This window comes from Puntigrus tetrazona, chromosome 22, assembly GCF_018831695.1.
Source record: "Puntigrus tetrazona isolate hp1 chromosome 22, ASM1883169v1, whole genome shotgun sequence".
Lineage (NCBI taxonomy): Eukaryota > Metazoa > Chordata > Actinopteri > Cypriniformes > Cyprinidae > Puntigrus > Puntigrus tetrazona.
Window position 1 is genome coordinate 13,913,734 of NC_056720.1, and position 20,888 is coordinate 13,934,621.

Genomic DNA, 20,888 nt, shown 5'->3' on the forward strand with positions numbered 1-20,888 from the left:
TTTCTTGGTGCAATAGAGAGGAAGTTAAATAATAAAGATAGCACTTGATAGTACTTTTAAAGTATTTAATTGATGGTGGATTTTTTTGTCATTTTTTGTGTGTTCAGCTTCAACTTGCATAAAGCAAGCATTTTTTTTTTATTTGTGAGTTTTATAAAGCATGTTTACAAATAAATGAATAAATGGTACATAATAAATACCATAAATATCAAATCCATCATAAAATAATAGGAAAGTATTTCCTAAGTATTTGCACTTTTTGTAATATATATATATATATATATATATATATATATATATATCTATCTACACACACACACCAAATTGCAGGTTAAGTACACTTACAATAGTTTAGCTTCAGCACAATCAAATATACCTCAGCACATATTCAGCTGAACCTCTGCACCACTAAATGAAGCGTGATAAATAAAGCACAAAATTAGCTGTTGCAATTTATTAAAGGAACTGAAGCGTATTTGTAGTAAGCACATAAACATAGCATTTATAGTATAATATGCATGAAATGAATGTATTTCTAATACATTTGCGCATTTACTTTTCACTAGGGTTTAAATAAATTATGCATTTTAATTTTTATTGTTTTCCACAAACTCATATAGTCACAGGTTCATATTTTTAACCAAATGCTCCAAAAAAGAAGCTGATCGTGCAGACAGCTGAATGTTAAGTCGCATTCATCCCGTGACAGTTAGGTGACTTAAAGAGCTATTGAGACAGCAGCATCTGTTCTCCCAGCAGGACGCTGCTCACAAAACTGACAAGTTTAATGGGACTCTAACACTGTTCACAGAGACACAAGAGTCAAGGGCACATCGAGAGACCAAGTGCTTATAGGTTTGACATGGCACCTGTCAAACCACAAATTAACTTGTGTGCTGAACGACTGTAAAGCAGGGACAGATTTATGCAAGGTTTATCGAGGCCTCTGCGTGATTATGGGGTGGTTTCATCTGTTGATTATACCGAGGGGCTCTCGGTCACCAGAGAGCGATTCTGGCAGAGAGAAGAACCTGAGCAGTTAAGAGAAGAGAGATGGACAGGCCCAAAGGACTCTTGGACAAGTTTAGCGATCAGCTGAGCAGATCTGGCAGATAAAATTGCATTTGTGTTGTTGGCAGATGGGAAGAGGATCCAATTTCCCCTCAACGTTTCAGTGAACATGACTCACCTTTAACAGAAGGACTACAAACCCAAGCGTGATCATTTTCAGAAGCCTGATCACCACACGCAGGGCTTGACAGACACTGGTACGGAAAAACAATGACAAGCATTAGAAAATAAAAATACTTCCATATTTATATTATATTAAACCATATAATTAACATTGAAATTATATGCTCACATCTTACCTTTTAATTCATAGGTTAAACTTACAAAACAATATAGACAAATATAAACTGTGTATAAAAACGTATCATCTATGTAGTATACACACAAATATATATATATTTCTTTTAATACATAATGTACGTACTTGTCTGAGCCAAAAGCTTGCAAGTCTTGTTTTTTTCTTTCTCCCTTCACGTGCAGCACAACGACGTAATGACGTAATATCATTTAAAAAGTAATGTGTGACACAGCGCCCTCTAGCGGCAAGAAACCAGTGCGTGTTGATAAAGACCAGGGGGATTTTATTATTTTTGGGTAACAGAAAACACATTAGAATACTATAAATCACAATGAGCTAAAGAAATTAAGCCAACAAAACAATGATAAAAAACATTTAGGCTTCAGGCAACCTATAAAATGAGCCTCTCTCATATATAGCTTAAAAAAAAGGGAGTATGAAGGAACAGCTCATGCTGGTTTAGAGGACGAGAAGAGAGACCCAGTGCCAAACGACTGCAAACAGCAGCTCTTTATCGTACACCTAACTGTGTGTATTCAGCAACCGAAGCCTGACTCTGAAACAGAGCGACTCAACTTCGTAAACTTTAAATAACTGGCTGATACAGGTTGTGAAGCAGGGCACATTTCCTCCAAGTATTGAAAAACATGTTCAGTGTTTATCCTTGCAATACGAGAATTAACAGAGGAAAGAAAATACAAAATAAAATGTAAAACCACAAGTCAGTATATCCTGTTCAGAATACAAGAAAAAGAGTTTTATTAATTCCAACTGGTCTTCAAAAAGGAAAAGCACCAGTTGAGACGGGGGGGTGAGAAATGAGGAACATGAGTGATAGAGGTGTATTGTATCTTTTAGCCATGAGTGGTGTCATCCTCCACAAAGTCCTTCGCCTGCTCTGCTGAGATCACATCGATGTGACTCACCTAATGAACACACGCGCACACACACACACACACACACACACACACACACACACACACACACACACACACACAGTAAGTCCGGGGACCTCATCTGTGCAGCTTCAACTTGACAAGACTTCCATTTATAGTTCGTTTTCAGTGCAGAATACTCATTTGCATTTGCTAATTACTTGGCACATCAGAGTGTTAATGAAGCCTGTTACCTTGTTTCTGAATTTGACGCCGTAGAACTTGTCAGCTGACTCTAAAAGCTCAGGTCTGAATGTCGTGGTGATGAACTGAGCGTGTCCAGCCAGCTCCACGATCATGTCTGAAAGACAGTACAAAATACTGACAACACTGTGCAAAAAAAAGATTTAAAACAGAAGACTGCGACCTTCAAAAGAAGTAAATTGTAAAAAGGAATATTTGTGATAGAATTTAAAACACATAAAAAATGTGTGAGAAGTCAATAATATTTCAGTAAATAAAATGTGATAATTTTGATGTATCTCCGCTTTCTCCTTCTGTTAACTGTTCTGGTGATGTAGTAGTTTATTTTTGGTCAAGTTTTTTTGTCCTCTATTGAACTATCAGCGGCTGAAATCCTGGAGATCAACACTGAGGTCAACAATGTATTGGCTGATGGTACCTGACACTGCTTTTCTGTGCTGAGCATCTAGAGCTTGGTCGATCTCATCAAACAGGTAGAAAGGAGCAGGGTCGCATTTCTGGATGGCAAAGATGAGAGCCAGAGCCACCAGAGACTTCTGACCCCCAGAGAGCTGCTGCATCTCTCTCATCTCTCCCTGTTTACCTGTGAATGACACCTGACGAACACGCATACACACACACACGATCGGTCAAATATCAGCAGTTATAACTTCACAAACACATTTGACTGTCCTTCCTCTCCTTACCCTGATGCCCACTCCAGTAAACTGGTCTACGCTGGGCACACTGCTCTGGGAGGAAGATCCCCTCTCACTGTCCGCTCCCTCACCCTCGTCCTGAGACTGACCACCTTCAGTGTCGCCCTTCTTCATCACTAGAGTGGCTTTACCGCCGGGAACCAGCTTCTGAAACACCTCGCTAAAATTCTTAGACACCTGCAGGGACACAAAGCAGGATGCCAGTGGTATCAGATGATGTTTTTACTTATTGGGAAAGAAAGGCGATGTAAAAAAAACTTTTTTTGTTGGTGTTGTAAAAAGGACAATACAAAGCCTTGTTTATCGTCAAAACAGTGTGTGGAAAAAAATAAAACGTTATAAAAAACATCATGAAACAAAATGTGAAAAACTGTTTTTAGTGAAAGCATGTCTGCTGTGTCAGTAGGAACAAGTTCATTTAAAAATCTCTCATGTTTTAAATCAATTGATTTTATTTTAATAATTACGATTTGTTTTTTCAAAAGTAGACAATGATTAATTTTTTATTAGAGATGGAAAAAAAAAACATGCATATGCTACTTGAATGAGTCTCGGAGTCATACCTGTTTGAAGGTGAGCTGGATGGCCTCATATTTGCGCAGCTCCAAGACGTTCATGAGCTCCATGATGGATTTGTAGCCTCTATCTAGCTCATCCTGCCTCTTAATCAACTTCTCTTTCTGCTCTGAGAAATTGATGAACTGGTCCAGGGCTTTTTTATTCACATGGCTGTACTTCTTAAGCTCTGTGTTACACTGCTCCAGCTTCCTGAACAACTGAACACACAGACAATTAATGAACACATAACCAATGAAACCAATTTGTTTGCAAGCAAATGCAGTTTCTGAGGCAAACATGTTGCGAGGAAATCAATTTTGGGATAAGTAAAGATAACCTTTTTCTTTTTAATTTTCATTCGAAATGGCCTAATTTTGCAAGGAAAACTTAAAGTCTGAGGGAAAGTAAAGCTTTTCAGGTAAAAAAAAAATAAAAACCCCCAAGGAAATATAAAGATCTTCAGGGAAATGCAACAATGTTTCAAGCAAATGGGAAAAGAAATTGCTCAATTTTGCAAACTTTTTGAAGGATCATGAAAGAAATGTCCGCAAGGTTTCATAAGAAAGAAAGAAAATATTTTGCATATGAAAGCAAAGGTCTGCAGGGGAATTAAGTAAATGTAAAAAATGTTTCAAGTTTATGCAAACGTCTTTAGGCAAACTAAATAGAGCTAAAGAGAACTAAAGAGACAACATGGCAAGTAAATGCAAAGGAAAAAAATGCTAACAAATGCAAGGTATTTGGGCAAAAGAAGATTTTGCAAATTAACACAAAGGTTTATTTGTGGAATCTGAAAATTCTGTAAGAAAATGGGGGAGAAGTTCTAAAGTTAGCAAAGTTTTTGAGGGAATTCCAAATTTCTCTCAAAATTCAGTTGACAAAGAGGTTTTAAGTCGAACAAAATTTTGCAAATGAATGCTAAAATTGTATGGTTTTACCTAACCTTTCTTTAGAGAAATGTTACAAGTTTTTGAGTAAATGCAGAAGTTTTTAACAAAATGTGACAATTTAGTGACCAAATGAAAAACTGGGGAAAAATAAAAATTTTGCAAGCACATTTAAAATGTCATAAGTTAATAAATTTCTAGGGGTCATTTGCAATGTTTTCATAAAGAGTTCCATCTCTTGTTTTTCCCCCAATCACCACATTCTTTTAGTAGCTCAGCAGAATAGAACAGTGATCAAACTAAACTCAGTTTGCCATCGACTTCAAATTGTACTTTTGCCAACTACAAAATGTGTACATTTCTTTCACACCGCTTAAAAAGGTACACGTTTTTGACTCTTCTAAGCTAAAAATAACATGTTTGTAGATATTTACGAAACATGTTATGGTGAGATAGCCGTTTCTCTGAAAAATAATGCTATAGCTAGTAATTCTACTCTGAAATGTGCGTTCTGGGACGGACTGCCTAACTGTCGATCTTACATACTGCCCCTTTCTTTAAATGAATGTCATGCCATTATTCCCACTTCTGAACCTGAAAGAGAAAATTCCAGAAGATAGCTAAAGAAATGGGACAACCTCGCTCTTCAACTCCACGCACTCCAGTTCAACGAGAGAGGTTGAAAAAAGGAGAGCGCAAGGATGGGGTAATGAAGAATGAGTCACCTCTGTGTAGGAGGCCTGACACAATAGAGCCCCCGACTGGAGCGGTAGACAGAAAGGAGGAAGATCAACCAAGACAACAAATATGAGAGCCAGGTGGGAGGGCTGCGAGACTGGAGGGGGATGAGAGGGAAAACTAAAGCCAGACATAAGCCGAGGAGGAGGCAAAAGGCGTCTTCAAGGGTACCCGGTCATGCCTCACTCTTCATACCATTATACAATACTCGTTTATGACCTCATTTGTGATGCTATTTTTTGAGCAAGAAGGAAAATACTGTTTAATTTCACAAATGAGTCACCATGAACTTTCAAAAGAAAAAAAACGGTTCGATAGTCCACTTTAGACATTCTACTAAAAGTGAGTAACTTTGCAACGACATCAGCAGCAGTCATTAGAGTATTAGCAAACTATCTGCTTAATGTCTTCCAACACTTTATTTTGATTAGTCCACAGCATACTTTGCACATATATGTAAACTTATTCTACTAACAGTCTACCCTGAAAGCTAGTAGGTATGTACATGCAAATTAATGATGATTAGTTGACATGTAATTACAAAGGTACATATAGTTAGTAGAATCTCTCTAAAGTGTTATTGAAAACTTTACACTTCAGGGTAAAAAAATAAATTATTATTATTATTTCACATACTCAAACACTATACATGTGTTGATTTTTATTTTATTTTTTTTTAATGGTTGCTGTACCTGTTTAAGTGTCAGTGTCTGGTACTTTTCAAAGGCCTCTTGCGGCAGAGAGCCCAGCTCACGAATCTTCTTCATGCATTCCTCTTTCTTCTTCAATAACATGCCCTGTCTGTTGGTCATTTTCTCAAGCTCCTTTGTGTCATGGTTAATGGCTTCATTCTGCTCCTTCTCTATGTTTTTCCAGCGTTCCATACTCTTCTGGTGGTCCTTTATTTCCACCTCCGTCTTGTCGATGAGAGTGTCCAAATCTGAAAATTAAGATGACAAACAAAACAAAAGCATGGGATTTTAAAGAAAAAAACTAAACACAAAGTGAACCTGGACCACAAAACCAGTTAAACAGTTACTGTTCACAAATCCATTCAGCCAGTCTCCCGGTCTGGTGGTAGAACTTCAGCTGTAGATAGCTTAGCATAGACAGAATTTGATTAGTAATATGCATTGCTAAGAACTTCCTCTGCTTACAGATTTTCAAAGTTGCATCTGAGCCAAATGTTGTCATCTTTTGACGTTTTATAAATCTCAATTTTGGAAAATGTATCCATTGGTTTGATTTTGAGGTCCAGATTCTCAAAGGAGTCTTTACTCACCCTCAGATCGAGCCATAGTGTCTTTTATGCGTTTATTAATGCCATCTAACTCTGACGTTGTCGCTGTGAGGACGGTTCCTCCTTCGGTTTCTCTCAGTTCATTCAATTCCTACACAAACACACATTTTATTGTCCGACATGTCGTTGTGTTTCATGGAATCTTTTTGGTGAAAAGGAAGAGATTTATCTTCACCTGCTCAACTTGGTCAAGGCGTTTGCGCAGGTTTTCGTTGAGGTATGTCTCCACCCTGGTCATGATCCCCTCCAGCTTAATTCTCTCATTCAGCAGCTGTCTGTTGTCCTATAGCAAAAAAAAGGAAAAACAAAAAACAGGCCACGCATCTTTAGCTGACCCCAAACTGAAAGGGTCAAAAGTCACATGTTAAATTTGAATCGTTTATTATAGAGGCAATTAAGACTAAAAACAGAACATGTGGCTTTGGGCCAGATGAACGTACATCTGAAGGATTAAATGCAACTCATATGCATATGATTCAATGCTAAACCTGTCTGAGAATACAAAAGCAGACAAATTAGCAAACCAAATAGAAGGCCATACAAAAATAACAAAGGCTAATGATGTGGGCCGGTTATACAACATTTTAAGTAGCTTTTCGATTGTTTGCAGCGTCGGGCTGGAGGTGGGAAAGAGCTGCAGCTGTGGCTTCAGAGCTGATTCTCTTATAAATCTAACAAGAGCTTCAGACTGACTAACCCAGGGGTGGCCAACGATGGTCTGGAGAAGTGCAATTTTGATCTAACCATGATGAAAACTCACGTTCCTGTAGCCTTCTAGCAATTAGATTCCTAGGGTGTGTTTGATTAAGGTTGAGTCTAAATTTTACAGACACTGGCTACCTGTGGACTAACACTTCTCAGATGAGACTATGGTTATAGAATAGAGATATAAAATTCACAAAGTCCTACTTTTTTGTAGCCTTGTATTGGTTTTTCATTTTTATGCACACCAGATTTCAAGTGGACTTTTGTAAATGATTGTTACTGATGTGATTGTATTTCAATATAAAAAGTTTAGATTTTGTAAAAATTTCAAAAAGCATGTTTTTTTTAATCATCATGTTTTATTGCATTTTATTGTGTTAATTAGCTGGATTTTTATTAATTGTTCGATCGCATCCAAGATATACGTTTGTTTACTTGTGTGTGCTGTGCAGTTCAAAAAGCAAAATTTTATATTATATATATGTATATACACAGAATTGGTAAATATATAAAATCTTTTTTTTTTTATTGTTTCTGTAATGATTAATTAACCCACCAGCTGCTGTACGCTTTTCAGTCAGTAAGTTCTAATGCTAATAATAATTGTTGTTATTATTAATGAACTTTCAAATTTTAAGCGCTCGTTTTTTTAAAAAGTAAATATGTAACAATAGTAAATATTTGTGTGGTTTGTCGAACCTGCTGCAGCTGTCTGATCTCGTCGTTGAGGTCATCCACCCTGCGCTGGTCCTCTAAACTGAGCTGAGAGAGCAGATCTGTCCCCAGCTCTGCCTTCAGAGACTCCCGTGTGCTCTCCATGGCATGCAGACTGGCCTCCAAACTTTGAAGACTACGTTGCTGAGTAAAAACACAAAGATTTGGCACACAACTTAAATAAATAAATATATTAATAGTAAATAATATCAGTTTTGGTATTACAGTGGCATGGGTTACCTTGGGCATAAATGTTTTCTCTGACTGCTGTCTCTTCTCCTTCAGCATCTTCATCTCAGACAGTATACTGTCTCTGGACGCCTTGAACTTCCTCTGTTGGGTCTCGATTTGCTGCATCTGATTCATCAGCTGGTCAATTTCATTATTGATACGTGGAGAACTGTGTTAAGGAGCAGACAAGAACTGTTTTGAAACAATTCTCTTCTGCAGCAAGGCTGCATTTATTTGTACAGTAAAAAAAAATATACATGCCATGATTACGGAAGAGGGGAAAATATATGGAATATATGGGATGAAAAAAAATTAAAATCCATGTTCAGTATTCGGCCTTCCGTTCAGCATTTCACTTTGTTCGGCTGTGGCAAATAATTTTTATTTCGGTGCATCCCTACGTCTTGCTTAACTGTTATTGCAGTATTATTTATGTAATATAGTTTTTATTAACGTTTATTTTTAGTTTCAGTTAATTCAATATTTATTCGTTTTTTTCCATTCAGCTTTATTTTAAAATACTTTGACAAGCTGCTGAATGGCCTGTTTTGCTGTGATTATGTCATCATATTAGCTCTGAATGAGTCACAGGGTATGAGCCACACAAAGCCAATGCATGTTAATCAATGGTTTTAAATGAACATCACTCAAAGCCTTTATAGTCACGTACACCAATCCAGACACATAATCTCTCATCCTTTCATTCACTAATATAACACCATGTGTGCAACTCACACATGACCGCATACGCGTTAATAACTAGCTGAGTCACTCAGTGATCCTCTGTGACCTTGTGTCATCAAGGTCGATTGTACCAGAATGCTCTACTGGCCAAAACTTGTCTTAGTAAGCCTGTGAGAGGTTTATATGAGAAGGATATGTTCGATATTTCTACGCAGGTTCTCGTTGAGTTTGGCTTCCAGTTCTCCAAGCTCCTCTTCAGCCTTCCTCATGTCCTTCTGCAGCTCCAGACGAGACTTTCGAGTGTCGTAGTAGCCACCGGTCAGAGCGCCACGATGACTCACCTGATCTCCTGATACACCAAAACAAGGGTTTAGAAACCAAACAGAGTGTATAAATGGAAAGTACCTACAGGACGGTGCTGGTTTACCCTCCAGTGTGATGCAGTCCATGGTAAAAGCTCGAGCCAGCTGAGTGGACACTTCCATGCTGCGGCAGATCAGGGTCTTTCCAAACACGTGTTTAAAGGCCTTGTCGAAGTTTTGGCTGTACCGGAGCTTGCTGATCATGGGGATTGCATCCTATAGAAAATTTTTTTTTGAAGGTATTTTATGTAAATGAGGACAATGGAAGCAATCAAACTAAAAAAAGCAAGTGTGTATCATTGCAAGTCTCAGTTATCTTATCTTTTTTATCATAATCCAAAAAAATATAAACAAATGAAAGACAGGACTTATATAAAGGATTATACAAATACATTTCCCTTGGGAATAACAAACTCACACACAAGTCGATTTCTGAAACCAAGCAGCTTTCTGTTGCTCAGTTTGTCAAATCTGTGTGGCCAACTTGCATGTGACTAAAATCTCTGTGGGGATCTTTTTCAGCCTCATGCTAAGCTCCAGACAGTGTGAATTTCTATTAAAATGAATTAAAATGACAAAAATTTCACCAAGCTCTTTCAGTGTTCAGCATTTGATGAATAAGCAAAAAGCGAGAGACTGTTTAGCATTGCATCCCATGTCTCAGATGAGAAGAGGAAGGGTGGTAGTTGCTGGTTGATGACTGAATGTCCACAAAATGTCCTTAAACAATTAGTAAATAAACTGTAGACCATAATGTTTTCTAAAACATGCACAAGTTGCATGTAGCCTATTCAAACAGTGTTGTACAAGCTTGCGATTATCTGCTTGTTAGCCAGAGTTCAAAGTCCAGATCTGCACTAAAAGTGTTACCCGTCAGTTTCTAGGTAACATTATCATATATTCTCAAATTTTGCAACATAAATTGGTTGTGAAGAAAGCAATGCAGCCAGGTTTGCTGCTCTCTCTCTCTCCCGGTTATCTAATGTCATGGGGTTTTTTTTTAGTTGCAAGGCTACATACATGCACACTTTTCTGTCACATATCGCATTACTTGGCCAACAAATACCTGGTAAATAGGCAAACTAGCTTGGAAATTATTTAGCATTAGGATAATGTTATTCACGTTATATATTTACCAAATGTCTACATTAGAGCTGCACTATTCTGGATAAATGGAGAATCACAATTTTTTTGTGAGGTGTTTAATATATAATGAATAATAATGAATTTGAATGTAACATTTAAATTAATATGTATTTATAATATATTTAGTAGGGCTGCAACTAACGATTATTTAGATTATAATTTTTTTGAATAAGTGGATTAAAAAAACATTATAAAAAGAATTTTAACTGACAAAAACACATTCTATGTCAAATGTACATTATGAAAACAGTGTTTAACAATGTCCTCTTAAACCTTTCATAACATAGGCTATAAAGTTTTTTTCTGCCTTTTTTCACAGATAACAGCAATAATTATATCACTAAAAATAGCCAACTACTGTATCTAAAGAGCTTACGCATATTGAAGGACTAACCAATACAGAAAGCTAAACATTTTTTTTTTGGTAATCTCTAATAGCTAATAACTTCTAATAGCTAATAATCTCTAATAGTGTTAGTTTAGAGCAGCAGTGGGACAAATCTTACATAATTTGTTGAAACTTTGCATAGATTTGTTTTAATAATTATTCTAGGCACTGTATAGTGAATATAGTTTATCTCTCTTCATTAAATTAAAATAATGAGAAGTATTACAATTCTAAAACATTAGTTATTTCAATTAAATATTATTACAAATTCAAAAAGTAAAAAACCCTCATAAAATGTTGTTCTGTCTGTCTGACAAACGTGCATGCGTCTGCGCTCATCAGTAAAGATTTACTATCGGGATGGATCTTTATGCAAAAATGATTTGAATGTTCTGTTAAGACTTTTTCCAAAGGTTTATTAGACACGGGCAAATCATCTAAATGTGCAGCTCTAGCGCAACTATATCAGGATTTATTCAAGTACACACACACTTGGACTAAACACCCTAATATTAGGACACTATAGTGCAGCTATATGAACACAAATAAACCACATTTGATGTGGTTGAATAAGAATATTTGCTTTTATTCCAATCACAGTTAGTTTAGATCAATACGATCATATTGACTTTACTTTTACATCCACCCCAACCGGTTTACCTTAAGAAGATTGAAGTACTGTGCGTACAGTCCTCTTTTTAAGAAATCATACGGTGGGAGTAAAAAGGTACAGAGATCGTGGCAGGGGGAATTTGTTTTGCAGACTCTTTTTAATGGTAGGTCTTATACATTTGTCAAACATCCTGCTTGCTAAAAGGGGAATGAACCCAGCGCTCTGCTTGGTCAAACTCCTCTTTCTTTGGTGTTGCTTCATTTAAGTACTGTGCATGCAAAAAAGGCTTTGTCAGGTTTTGGAACGGTTTAGAGTAACAAATCGTACCAGTGTACAAGTTGGCAGGTCTTTTGTTTGGCTTCAGAGAGAATTTTAATTTCAGTGCATCCCTACTTTTAAATATTATGTCAGTTGTGTAAGCTTACATTAGTCTCAGGGTAAGCAGTGTCCCTGACGTCCAGTTTGCTGAGGGGCAGGAAGGTGACCTCTCCAGGCAAGTTCATCTTATTAAACTCCATCAAAATCTTGGTGCTCACTTCATCCGTTTCCACGATGTGGTAAAACAACCTGAGCAAACCCCAACACACACAACTCTTTCAGTCTCATTGCACAGAACAACGCTAACACAGATAAAAATCAACGTGACTGACCTGGTGCCAGCAGTCACCTCCACGCAGGTGTAGAAGGCAGGTTCACACTCAAAGTTGTTCATGACAATGCCGTGGTAGCCGTTGATGACATGCTGGTTGATGCCCTTCCGGCGGAAATGTTCCAATACTTTATTGATGCTGTCGATGCCATTCAAGATAGCCTGCGGAGAAAAAAAAAAAAAAAAAAAAAGCAAACAACATGTAAAATGTGGTGCTGTCATTTCCAGCCAAGATGACAATCACATCATCTATACTGAAGTTTTTTTTTTTTTTTTTTTTTAAATGTGGGAGAGCTGCTATAATCAGGGACTGACTCAGCGCTTGAGAGAGCAGCCAAGTTGAGCTTAGGAGGTATGGTTCAGTTTAGCCGATACGCAAAAAAACGGTGTGGGCAGCATTTTTACGTGTACTATTTTTAAGTAGCAATATATACACACACTAGTTACATATAATAAACTCTGGTGTAGGTTTGTATGATTAATTACAATAAAATCAAAATAGCGATAAAACAAAGTATTATTATTAAATCTCAATGGCTGGGATTTAATTAAAAACAAGAACTGGCATGGCACAAATGATTTGTACACAATAAAATCAGCAGAATTCATTAGCATGTTTAAAACACAGAGGTCTGTTTTGCTTGCTAACCTTTCCGGTGGCTGCTCGCAGTAGCTGTTGCTTCTTCTCCAGCTCTTCTCGTTTGGCTGCCAGCGCTTGCTGTTCTGCGTTCTCCTCTCTCCATAGGTAGCTGCAGGAGGAGGGACACGAACACACCCATCAGCCCTGGCTCACAAACGCTATGCCTGGATTCAGCAGGAGACCCTATTCTATAGCCCATCCGTCAAGCCACCTCTTGCTGTGAATCCTATGGCTTTGGAATTATTAATAACTAAAATGCCAGTTGAGGAGGGGAACAGTTCGTACAGGTGACAGTAAAAGGTGGGATGTTGGAAAAATGGACCAAAGCCAGATATTTTTCCATGTTGTGTCAGGACTAGGAACAGGAGGATCTTACTTTCTCTCGCTCTGAAGTTCATCTTTTCGGTTCTTCACCTCGTAGTACTTCTTGTCCAGCTCTTCCACTCGAGTCTTTACTTCACTCAAGTCTTGGTCCAGTTTCTGCGGCCAAAAACAACGTTGGGAAGAAATGTTAAAGGTTACAAAACATCTTTAAAAGGAATAGTTTACCCAAGGTTCTTATGATCCTCAGGTAATCTAACGTGTACATAAGTTTGTTTCTTCATCAGAACAGATTTAGAAGAATTGCATCACTTGCAATTGATGCACAATGGACAGTGAAAGTGTGCCATCAGAATGAGAGTCCAAAAAGCTGATAAAAAACGTCATAATAATGCACAAGTGATCCACACCACTCGAGTACATCAATTAATGTTTAGTGAAGTGAAAAGCTGTATGACTGTAAGAAACAAATCAATCAAGGCCTTTTAAACTCAAAATGTCGCTTCTGATCAAAATCAAAAATCATAAGCCATAATAATCCTTCCTTCAGAGAATAAATCCTGATCCCATGCTGACTCTCACATCATAATACACCCACATACACGCTCTACTAATGCAAAAAAAGAAGACTTTTTCACTGGAAAAAGTAAAAATTTTGCACCTTTTTTTTTTTTTTTTTTTTAAATCAACAGCAACAGTGATAAGGATCTTGATGAGGAGAGAAGAAAAAAGGCGCTACTTTTCACTTTGCAAGACATTAACTGATGGGAGAGAGATAATTTGTAGATGTTTTTTTATCAGCTGTTTGGATTCTCATTCTAATGACACTCAATCACTGCAGAGGACATTTTGCTGAATAAGTCACGTAATGCTACATTTCTCCATATCTGATGAAGAAAAAACACATCTACATGATCAAGGGTGCATACAATATTTTATAACTTCTGCATTTTTGGGTCAACTATTCCATTAAAGAATGCTTCCCATTTAACCCAAAAGTTCTGTATGTATTATCTAATACCAAGATGAGTATAGCATAGCCAAATCTCACATTATACTGTTCCAGGTTTCTCTCTTTATTGGCCTCAGTGTCCTCCAGATCTTTGTGGATGGCAGCGATCTGCCGTTTCTTGTCGTTGATGGCTTGATCCAGAGACTTCAGCTCTTTCTTGATCCATTTGTCCCTCTCTTCTTTAGAGGTGAACTGACTGCCTCGGCCCTGTTTGGCATACAGGTCTGTTCGCTCTTGTGTGGCTTGAGCCAGTCTGAAAAATGTATGAACCAACACAACAAATGACTTCAGAACAAAACATACTTCAAACCACCAAAAGCATTTGTAATGCTTTTCAAAATGGCATCTCCTAGTTTAGATCCTTTTTGGAAAATATAAGGGATTATATTATAATAAATATATATAATATAAATAAATGAATGAATGTAATGTAATGTATTGCCCTTGCAATGAACCAAAAGTGTTAAACTTACAAAATTGATGTAGTTTATTCATTTATAACCTAGTAGTGGTAGAAATAACAAATTTGGGTGTTGGAAGTATTGTGACGTAAACGCACTTGAACATTTCCCACACCCCAGCTTCCTGTTTCAATAGTATGTCAACACAAAAAAAGCAGTCCATGCTCCAACCCTTCAAAGAGTTTACCGGGAAATTCCTCGCTCCTCTCTTTCTTTCACAGTGTTAAATTTAGGTTCTGTTTCCTGCAGCTCCTTCTGCTTTTCTTCAATCTTCTCTAGAAGCTTCTGACGCTCTTTGAGCAGCCGTTTCTGTTGGACAGGAAGCAAGAGGGACCATAGTAATGAATCACATATGCTCTTTTTATAGAAAGCCTAAATAATTTTTGCATAAATGACCAAGGAGGTGTTTTTGTATTTAAATGAAGAAGAATTAAATCACACACAAACAGGTATGTAGATTCAGCGTCATGAGAAGAATAAAGGGGGATCTCCATCTGAGCAAACGTACATTCACCAATCAAAGGGCAAATGACGCACTTCTGCCTCTCCTCCATAGGAAAACACACACACACACACACACACACACACGTAGCCAGGTGGGGCTAATCCCTCTCTAAGCCAAGCTGGGATGCAGGAGGGCCGACCGAAAGTGTGTATTTCACACATAGAGTGATACACAAGCGTTATGTGTGTGTGTTTGCGTCTGGCCACAAGCCCGGGCTGGAGTGAGCGTGTGTAGATAGTGACGCAGACGGAGACACTGCGGACCCTCTGTTCATTAGTGCCTGCCAGCATTTCCTGCAGCTCTCTGGCTGTATGTGTGCGTTTATGAGTGAGTTTGCATTTGTAAGCATGTGTATCAAACTCGCATGTTTGCTTGTGTGAATTCGGCCACTGCTTTGATTCCGCAGCAACCTAATCAGCAACAGCAATGGAAGAATTTAAGTGAGTATTTGTTTAAGGAAATGGGGTATATTCTTCATTTGAGTAAAACAAGCATTGTGTGTGTGTGAAATGTAGATAAATATATATATAGATACACACACACAGAAATTAAAAAACGTATTCAAAGCAACCTACTAAAATAAAGGTTTGTTTTAACTTAAAGACAGAAATATAACTATCATTCAGTAGAACGTGTGTAATCCTAGTATTACTGTTCAAAAAAATAAACATGAATTAAAAAAAAAAAAAAAAAAAAAAAAAAAAAAAAGGTAGTGTAAAATCAAAGGAATTTTTTCCAAAGCAGTAACTTTCTCTTTTCCAAGATGGCACTTCTTCAAAATGTGTGTGTTACGAGTGCATATGTGTGCCTGTAGCGTGTGCATGTGTTGGTGTGTGTGCTAGTCGTACCCTCTGTTCGCTGTTTCCTGCCAGCTCGTCCTGCAGATCTTTGGCTTTGAGCTCCAGTTTGGTCCTCTGTTTGATCTGCTCCTGTCGCTCGGCGCTCAGCTGTTCTTTCTCCTCCTTCATGGCGGAGATTCGAGACTTCAGCTCCCTCACCACACGCTCAGTCTCCTGCAGAGACACAAGGTTAGATACCATTACACAATAAGTTGCTTCACGAAGTGCAAAGGTAGATTCCTAGTAAATACTCATATTTTAATAATTTATGACAATTTTTTGGACTGGACAAAATATGAACTTGAAATTAAAACTTCTCATTCACAATAAATGTTATCATTGCATGTTTATCTTAAAGAAAAAGATGTTTTCCTTTTTATCATGCTTCTGTATAGAGGTGGACAATATGTACTACCAAAATACACAAGTAATTTTATTCCTTGGTAATGACATACAGATATATACACCACAATATACCAATTTTTATAATATACCAAATCTTGTCTGAACGCAAACTTGACACAATAACATCATAACATATGCAAAGTAATATGTGACATCATCTGCCACCACAAGTAGCACCAAATCCTGTGGGAAGCACTGCTGCTGTTACTTTAGATGCTGCCTGTATCCAATATACTGATACACATTAGTCTTACACCGTGTCTACACAAGAAGCAAGGAGTAAAGAGCACAGCGCAACAAATTCCCCACAGTTTTATTTGCGTTTAACACCATTGCAGTTTTTCATGGCAAGACACATTCTGACTAAAATTATACCCACTCACTAATTTTTTAAAATCTCAAACTGTATTTGGCTTATATCTCTTAAAAGTTAACTGAATAATAAAATTTCCTTGAGTTGAAATCAGCACAATCCAATAAAACATGCTTAATAGGCATTTGGCAGAAAGAACAAGTTGGAGGACCTTCCCCTAGTATTAAAAACTTGACGCAGGTTTTAAGTTAACCCAACTATGACGACTTCCGCTGCCTAGAAACCTGGAAATGTGAAAAAGGTCCATTGTTTGAACGTCTGGAATCTATGGCAGCATTCATAGGACAAGGCCAGCAGTGAGTCCGTTTGACATTTCGTTATGTTCAGTGTCACGTTTAAAGGGTGTGAGTGTGACTTCTAGGGCTAAGACTAATTGCAACACAAAGTGAAAACACTGTTGGATTGGTTGAATTATACAGGAACTGAACCAAATTCTTTAACGCTCCCCCTGAAAACAAAGATACTGTGACACCAAACTCCCTCACAAAAGAAGAAAGCCGCTGTGATTACAAATGTGATGACGAGCACTTATCAGGAACAATTAAACACTGGATTTTCAAAAGTAATATTTTGAAATATTTAAAGTTTGCACCATACTACAGTTAAAATATGTTGTGATGTTTAAAAAGTGTTTTACGCGACACAAAAAGAGTAAAAATCTCTAAAATATGACAAATTTCTACCAGATAATCATAACTACTATTATATCACTCATCCCTACGTCTTTGAAATAAAAGGTTATCGTTATGTGCCAACATGTGAATGCACTCTTTCTTGACACTTGCAAAAGAAAATGTAGCAAATTACCAAGTAAAATATTTTTCCATGATGTTGTTATCACTTTTCCAGAACGAGAACACACTAAAAAGAGAGCAGTTTACCTCCACTTTGTCTCGAGCATCTTGTTGAGCATCTCGCAGTTGTCTAGATTTGTCTCCACAGGTCTCTCTCTTAGTGGACAACTAGAGAAGAGATTTTCACCACATCAGCAACAAAGAATTACACAGTGCTAATGCTAACATATTTACTATTTGATTGTGTGTGTGTGTGTGTATTGACATGTACCTCATCCAGCTTGGCCCGAGTCTCGTTGAGCTCCTGGTTGTAGATGGTGTACTCTAGAGCTCTTCTCATTTTGTCCCATTTCTGGTACTGAGCCAGCTCCTCTTTCTCATCCTCCAGAGTGTGCAGACGCTCCTCAATGTACTTCAACAGCTCATTAATCTTCTCTCGCTTTCCCTCTGTACACATACACACAAAAATAAACTGCACATCACAAACCCTTCAACAAAAAACAAAACAAAACAAACAAACAAACAACAGCTAAGCATCTACTGAAGTCTAGTCTTTAAAACGATTTGGCTTCACAAAATAATGCAAGTTCAAGTTTACTTATTTGATCGGCTATATTTACAGATGATAAATGGCATGACTGTAATGATGACGCATTATCATAGAAACACATCAGTGAAGGCTCTACCTGTTTCCTTCATGAGTGAGATACTCTCCTCTTTGCGCTCATCGTAGACTCTGGTACCGGCCACTTCTCTGAGCAGCTTCAGACGCTGAGAGTCAGGCGCTGTCGCCATCTGATTGATCTATTTTCATGTTTCAGAGGATAAAATGAGGGTAAAAAAATGTGAGCAAAATCGTTTAGCAACACCATTAGCACCACATTACTCCCTGGAGCCATGTTCGTGTTTGTAAACGAGCATTAATGTTAATGAAAGAGATGCTGTGGTTTGCTACAGTCCTGGAGGGCTTGAAAACACTTTTTTTAGCTGCAGTTTAAAGACATAGTACAACCATAAATTAAAATTCTATCATTAAATTACTCACCATCCACTTGTTCCAAACCTCTATGAGTTTTGTTCTTCTGTTGAACATTACCAAACTGCCGATGGTAGCCATTGACTTGAATATTATCAAAGTCAATAGCTACAGTAAAATGTTTGGTTACCAACATTATTTAAAAAAATCTTTTTTTGTGCTCAATAGAAGAAAGAAACCCATATAGGTAACAACAATGACAACCATTATTTTTTTTAGATTAACCCTTTAAATGATGACAGGTTTAAATTAAAATAATAGTAAACATCCATTAATAGCTTGTTTCGTGTCAGGGGACATTAGTGTACCTTTCCCTGCTTGACGATGTAGTAAGGGTTGCTGCGGGAGAAACCAGCGCTCTCCAAAAGGTTCATCACATCGTTCTTACTGAAGCACACAGAATAGAATTCATTCATCTACAGCTCTAAGCAGTTAATGCTCCTCTGATATGTTACAAGAACTAAACTTACGTGACCATCTTTTTGTCCAAGAAGTACTGGTCTTTCTTTGCTCCGATGACACGGCGCAGAGACACCTCCTCTTTATCAATCTAAGGGCAAAGGGGCCTTGTTACTCACCTACTTTTACTTTAGTGCGCTCTCAACAATCAGGATAAATTTCTCACCGGCAGCCTGTTGTCAGAGTTGTCAAAAATAATTTCCACAAAGGCTGAAATGACTCGAGGACCAGTGCCTTCCTGAAAATTACATGAAAGCACATAGTATAGCAGGGTTAGTAAATAAATAAATAAATATAAAGTTATTAAGTTAAGTTAATTCTTGAAATAAATATAAAATATAAACATAAATAAAATCACTCACGTGAAGCAGAGCCAGGCGCTGCTCAGGACGAAGATGACTGAACTCATCACTAAGCACAAACTGTATGGCTAATGGTGAAAAAAAAAATTTGTTCATCACAATCTACTCACCTGCACCTTTAGTGCATTAATGTATTATTGTATTGAAATGTAATAGATGGTCTTTTAAAACAAGGTATCTTTTACTTACCATAAAAGAAGTTACTCTTTCCTGATCCATTTCTTCCAACTGTGAAAAATGAAAGGTAAATAAAATGTAAAAAAAACCCAAAAAAAACTATTTTCTTTTTTTTACATTATAATTACACATTTATTCTGTACTATAGTACTATTCTTTAATTAAGTTTCTTACTTTCTGCGTAACAGAGTGGTTGCAAAAGGCATTTCATTGCATGCATATATGGTTAATGTTGATATAAAATGTACATCTTGTTTTATTGTCTGATATTAAATACATTTTAAACACACATTTATTAAAATATATTTTATATAATATTTTACTGTTTTTATTTATTTGTTTACGTATTTTGCATAGTTCTGCTATGATGAAAACGTCATATGCAAGAAGTGGGACAGTCTTACCTATAACATTGTGTTTGGAGCTGAAGGGATCAACCACAGTCTGATCTCTGTAGCTTCGAAACCCCTGAATAATAACCTAAAAAATATATATATATTTCACATAATATTACAAACATCAATACTGTGTTATACAACCTTTTAGAATGAGTTTATACAAATATGCAAAAGGTAAACAATGAACTAAAACAAAGGTTTAATGGGAACAACAACTTACAGTGATGTCTGTGTAAATAAAACAGCACTTCATACAACAGTTGTCGTTACATTCTACAACACGCCGTATTAGTATTCACATTTTAACCAGCTATATATTAAATTTCTGCTCGTAGATGACTCACATCTGAACAGCAGCAACAAACAAAGGCTTATGCAAGTAGTAACTGCTTTATATACATTTTGCACAATTAATTTTATTGCAATGTTCTGCGGGTTTTGACAGCTAATGCTAAAGCTAATGCTAACTTAATTGAAGGCCATGTACTCGCCAAAACGTACAACCCAGCTTGCTCGAGATTAAGAAAAAAACGTTTTTGTACACATCTGGTAGTTAAAATGTGTAATTAAGTAGTTGAATCTCACAATTCAGCATATAAATCTTATGCATTCTACAGGCAGCGCATGAGCCGTATTTTAGTCACTTACCTGTTTAATGTACATGGCGGCTTATGCACAAAAGTCTCCTCAGAAACCAGCCTAACAAAAACACCCTCCTCCTCAGAGAGAAGAAGGGTTAAGAGAAGATAAATATGCCTACACAATTTGTCCGGTATTTACTCTTCTGGATTATCAATTTTTTTCCCTCCCCTCACGAAACAGACATAACAGTCAAAATGGCGACAGAGGCGGGACGAACGGACGAGTCTACTTGACATTTTAGGGGAACTTATAATTATTGTTAATTATAAATGTATAAAGGGGT

General features: G+C 37.1%; 1 protein-coding gene across 1 annotated transcript; it reads right to left on the reverse strand.

The window, feature by feature from the left end:
- Window positions 1-1,635: 1,635 nt before the first annotated feature.
- On the reverse strand, window positions 1,636-20,800 carry smc3 (structural maintenance of chromosomes 3). Its single transcript, XM_043223105.1, has 29 exons — window positions 20,612-20,800; window positions 19,970-20,045; window positions 19,578-19,616; window positions 19,389-19,456; window positions 19,193-19,264; window positions 19,038-19,117; window positions 18,876-18,954; window positions 18,218-18,335; window positions 17,803-17,978; window positions 17,619-17,699; window positions 15,969-16,133; window positions 14,803-14,924; window positions 14,194-14,407; window positions 13,198-13,301; window positions 12,831-12,930; window positions 12,183-12,343; window positions 11,958-12,099; window positions 9,451-9,601; window positions 9,220-9,372; window positions 8,349-8,500; window positions 8,094-8,252; window positions 6,865-6,972; window positions 6,672-6,780; window positions 6,082-6,329; window positions 3,770-3,982; window positions 3,195-3,383; window positions 2,927-3,104; window positions 2,499-2,605; window positions 1,636-2,295 (listed from the first exon to the last, which is right to left on the reverse strand). The coding sequence occupies exons 1-29, from the start codon at window positions 20,624-20,626 to the stop codon at window positions 2,224-2,226; spliced, it is 3,651 nt and encodes a 1,216-aa protein (XP_043079040.1). The 5' UTR covers window positions 20,627-20,800; the 3' UTR covers window positions 1,636-2,223.
- Between the last annotated feature and the right edge of the window lie 88 nt (window positions 20,801-20,888).

Coding starts and splice junctions, on each gene's coding strand:
- smc3 (XM_043223105.1), bottom strand. Junction 19,457..19,577: donor AAAGAGTAACTTCTTTTATG/GTAAGTAAAAGA, acceptor TTTCACCATTAG/CCATACAGTTTGTGCTTAGT. Junction 12,344..12,830: donor TGCGAGCAGCCACCGGAAAG/GTTAGCAAGCAA, acceptor TTTTCTCCGCAG/GCTATCTTGAATGGCATCGA.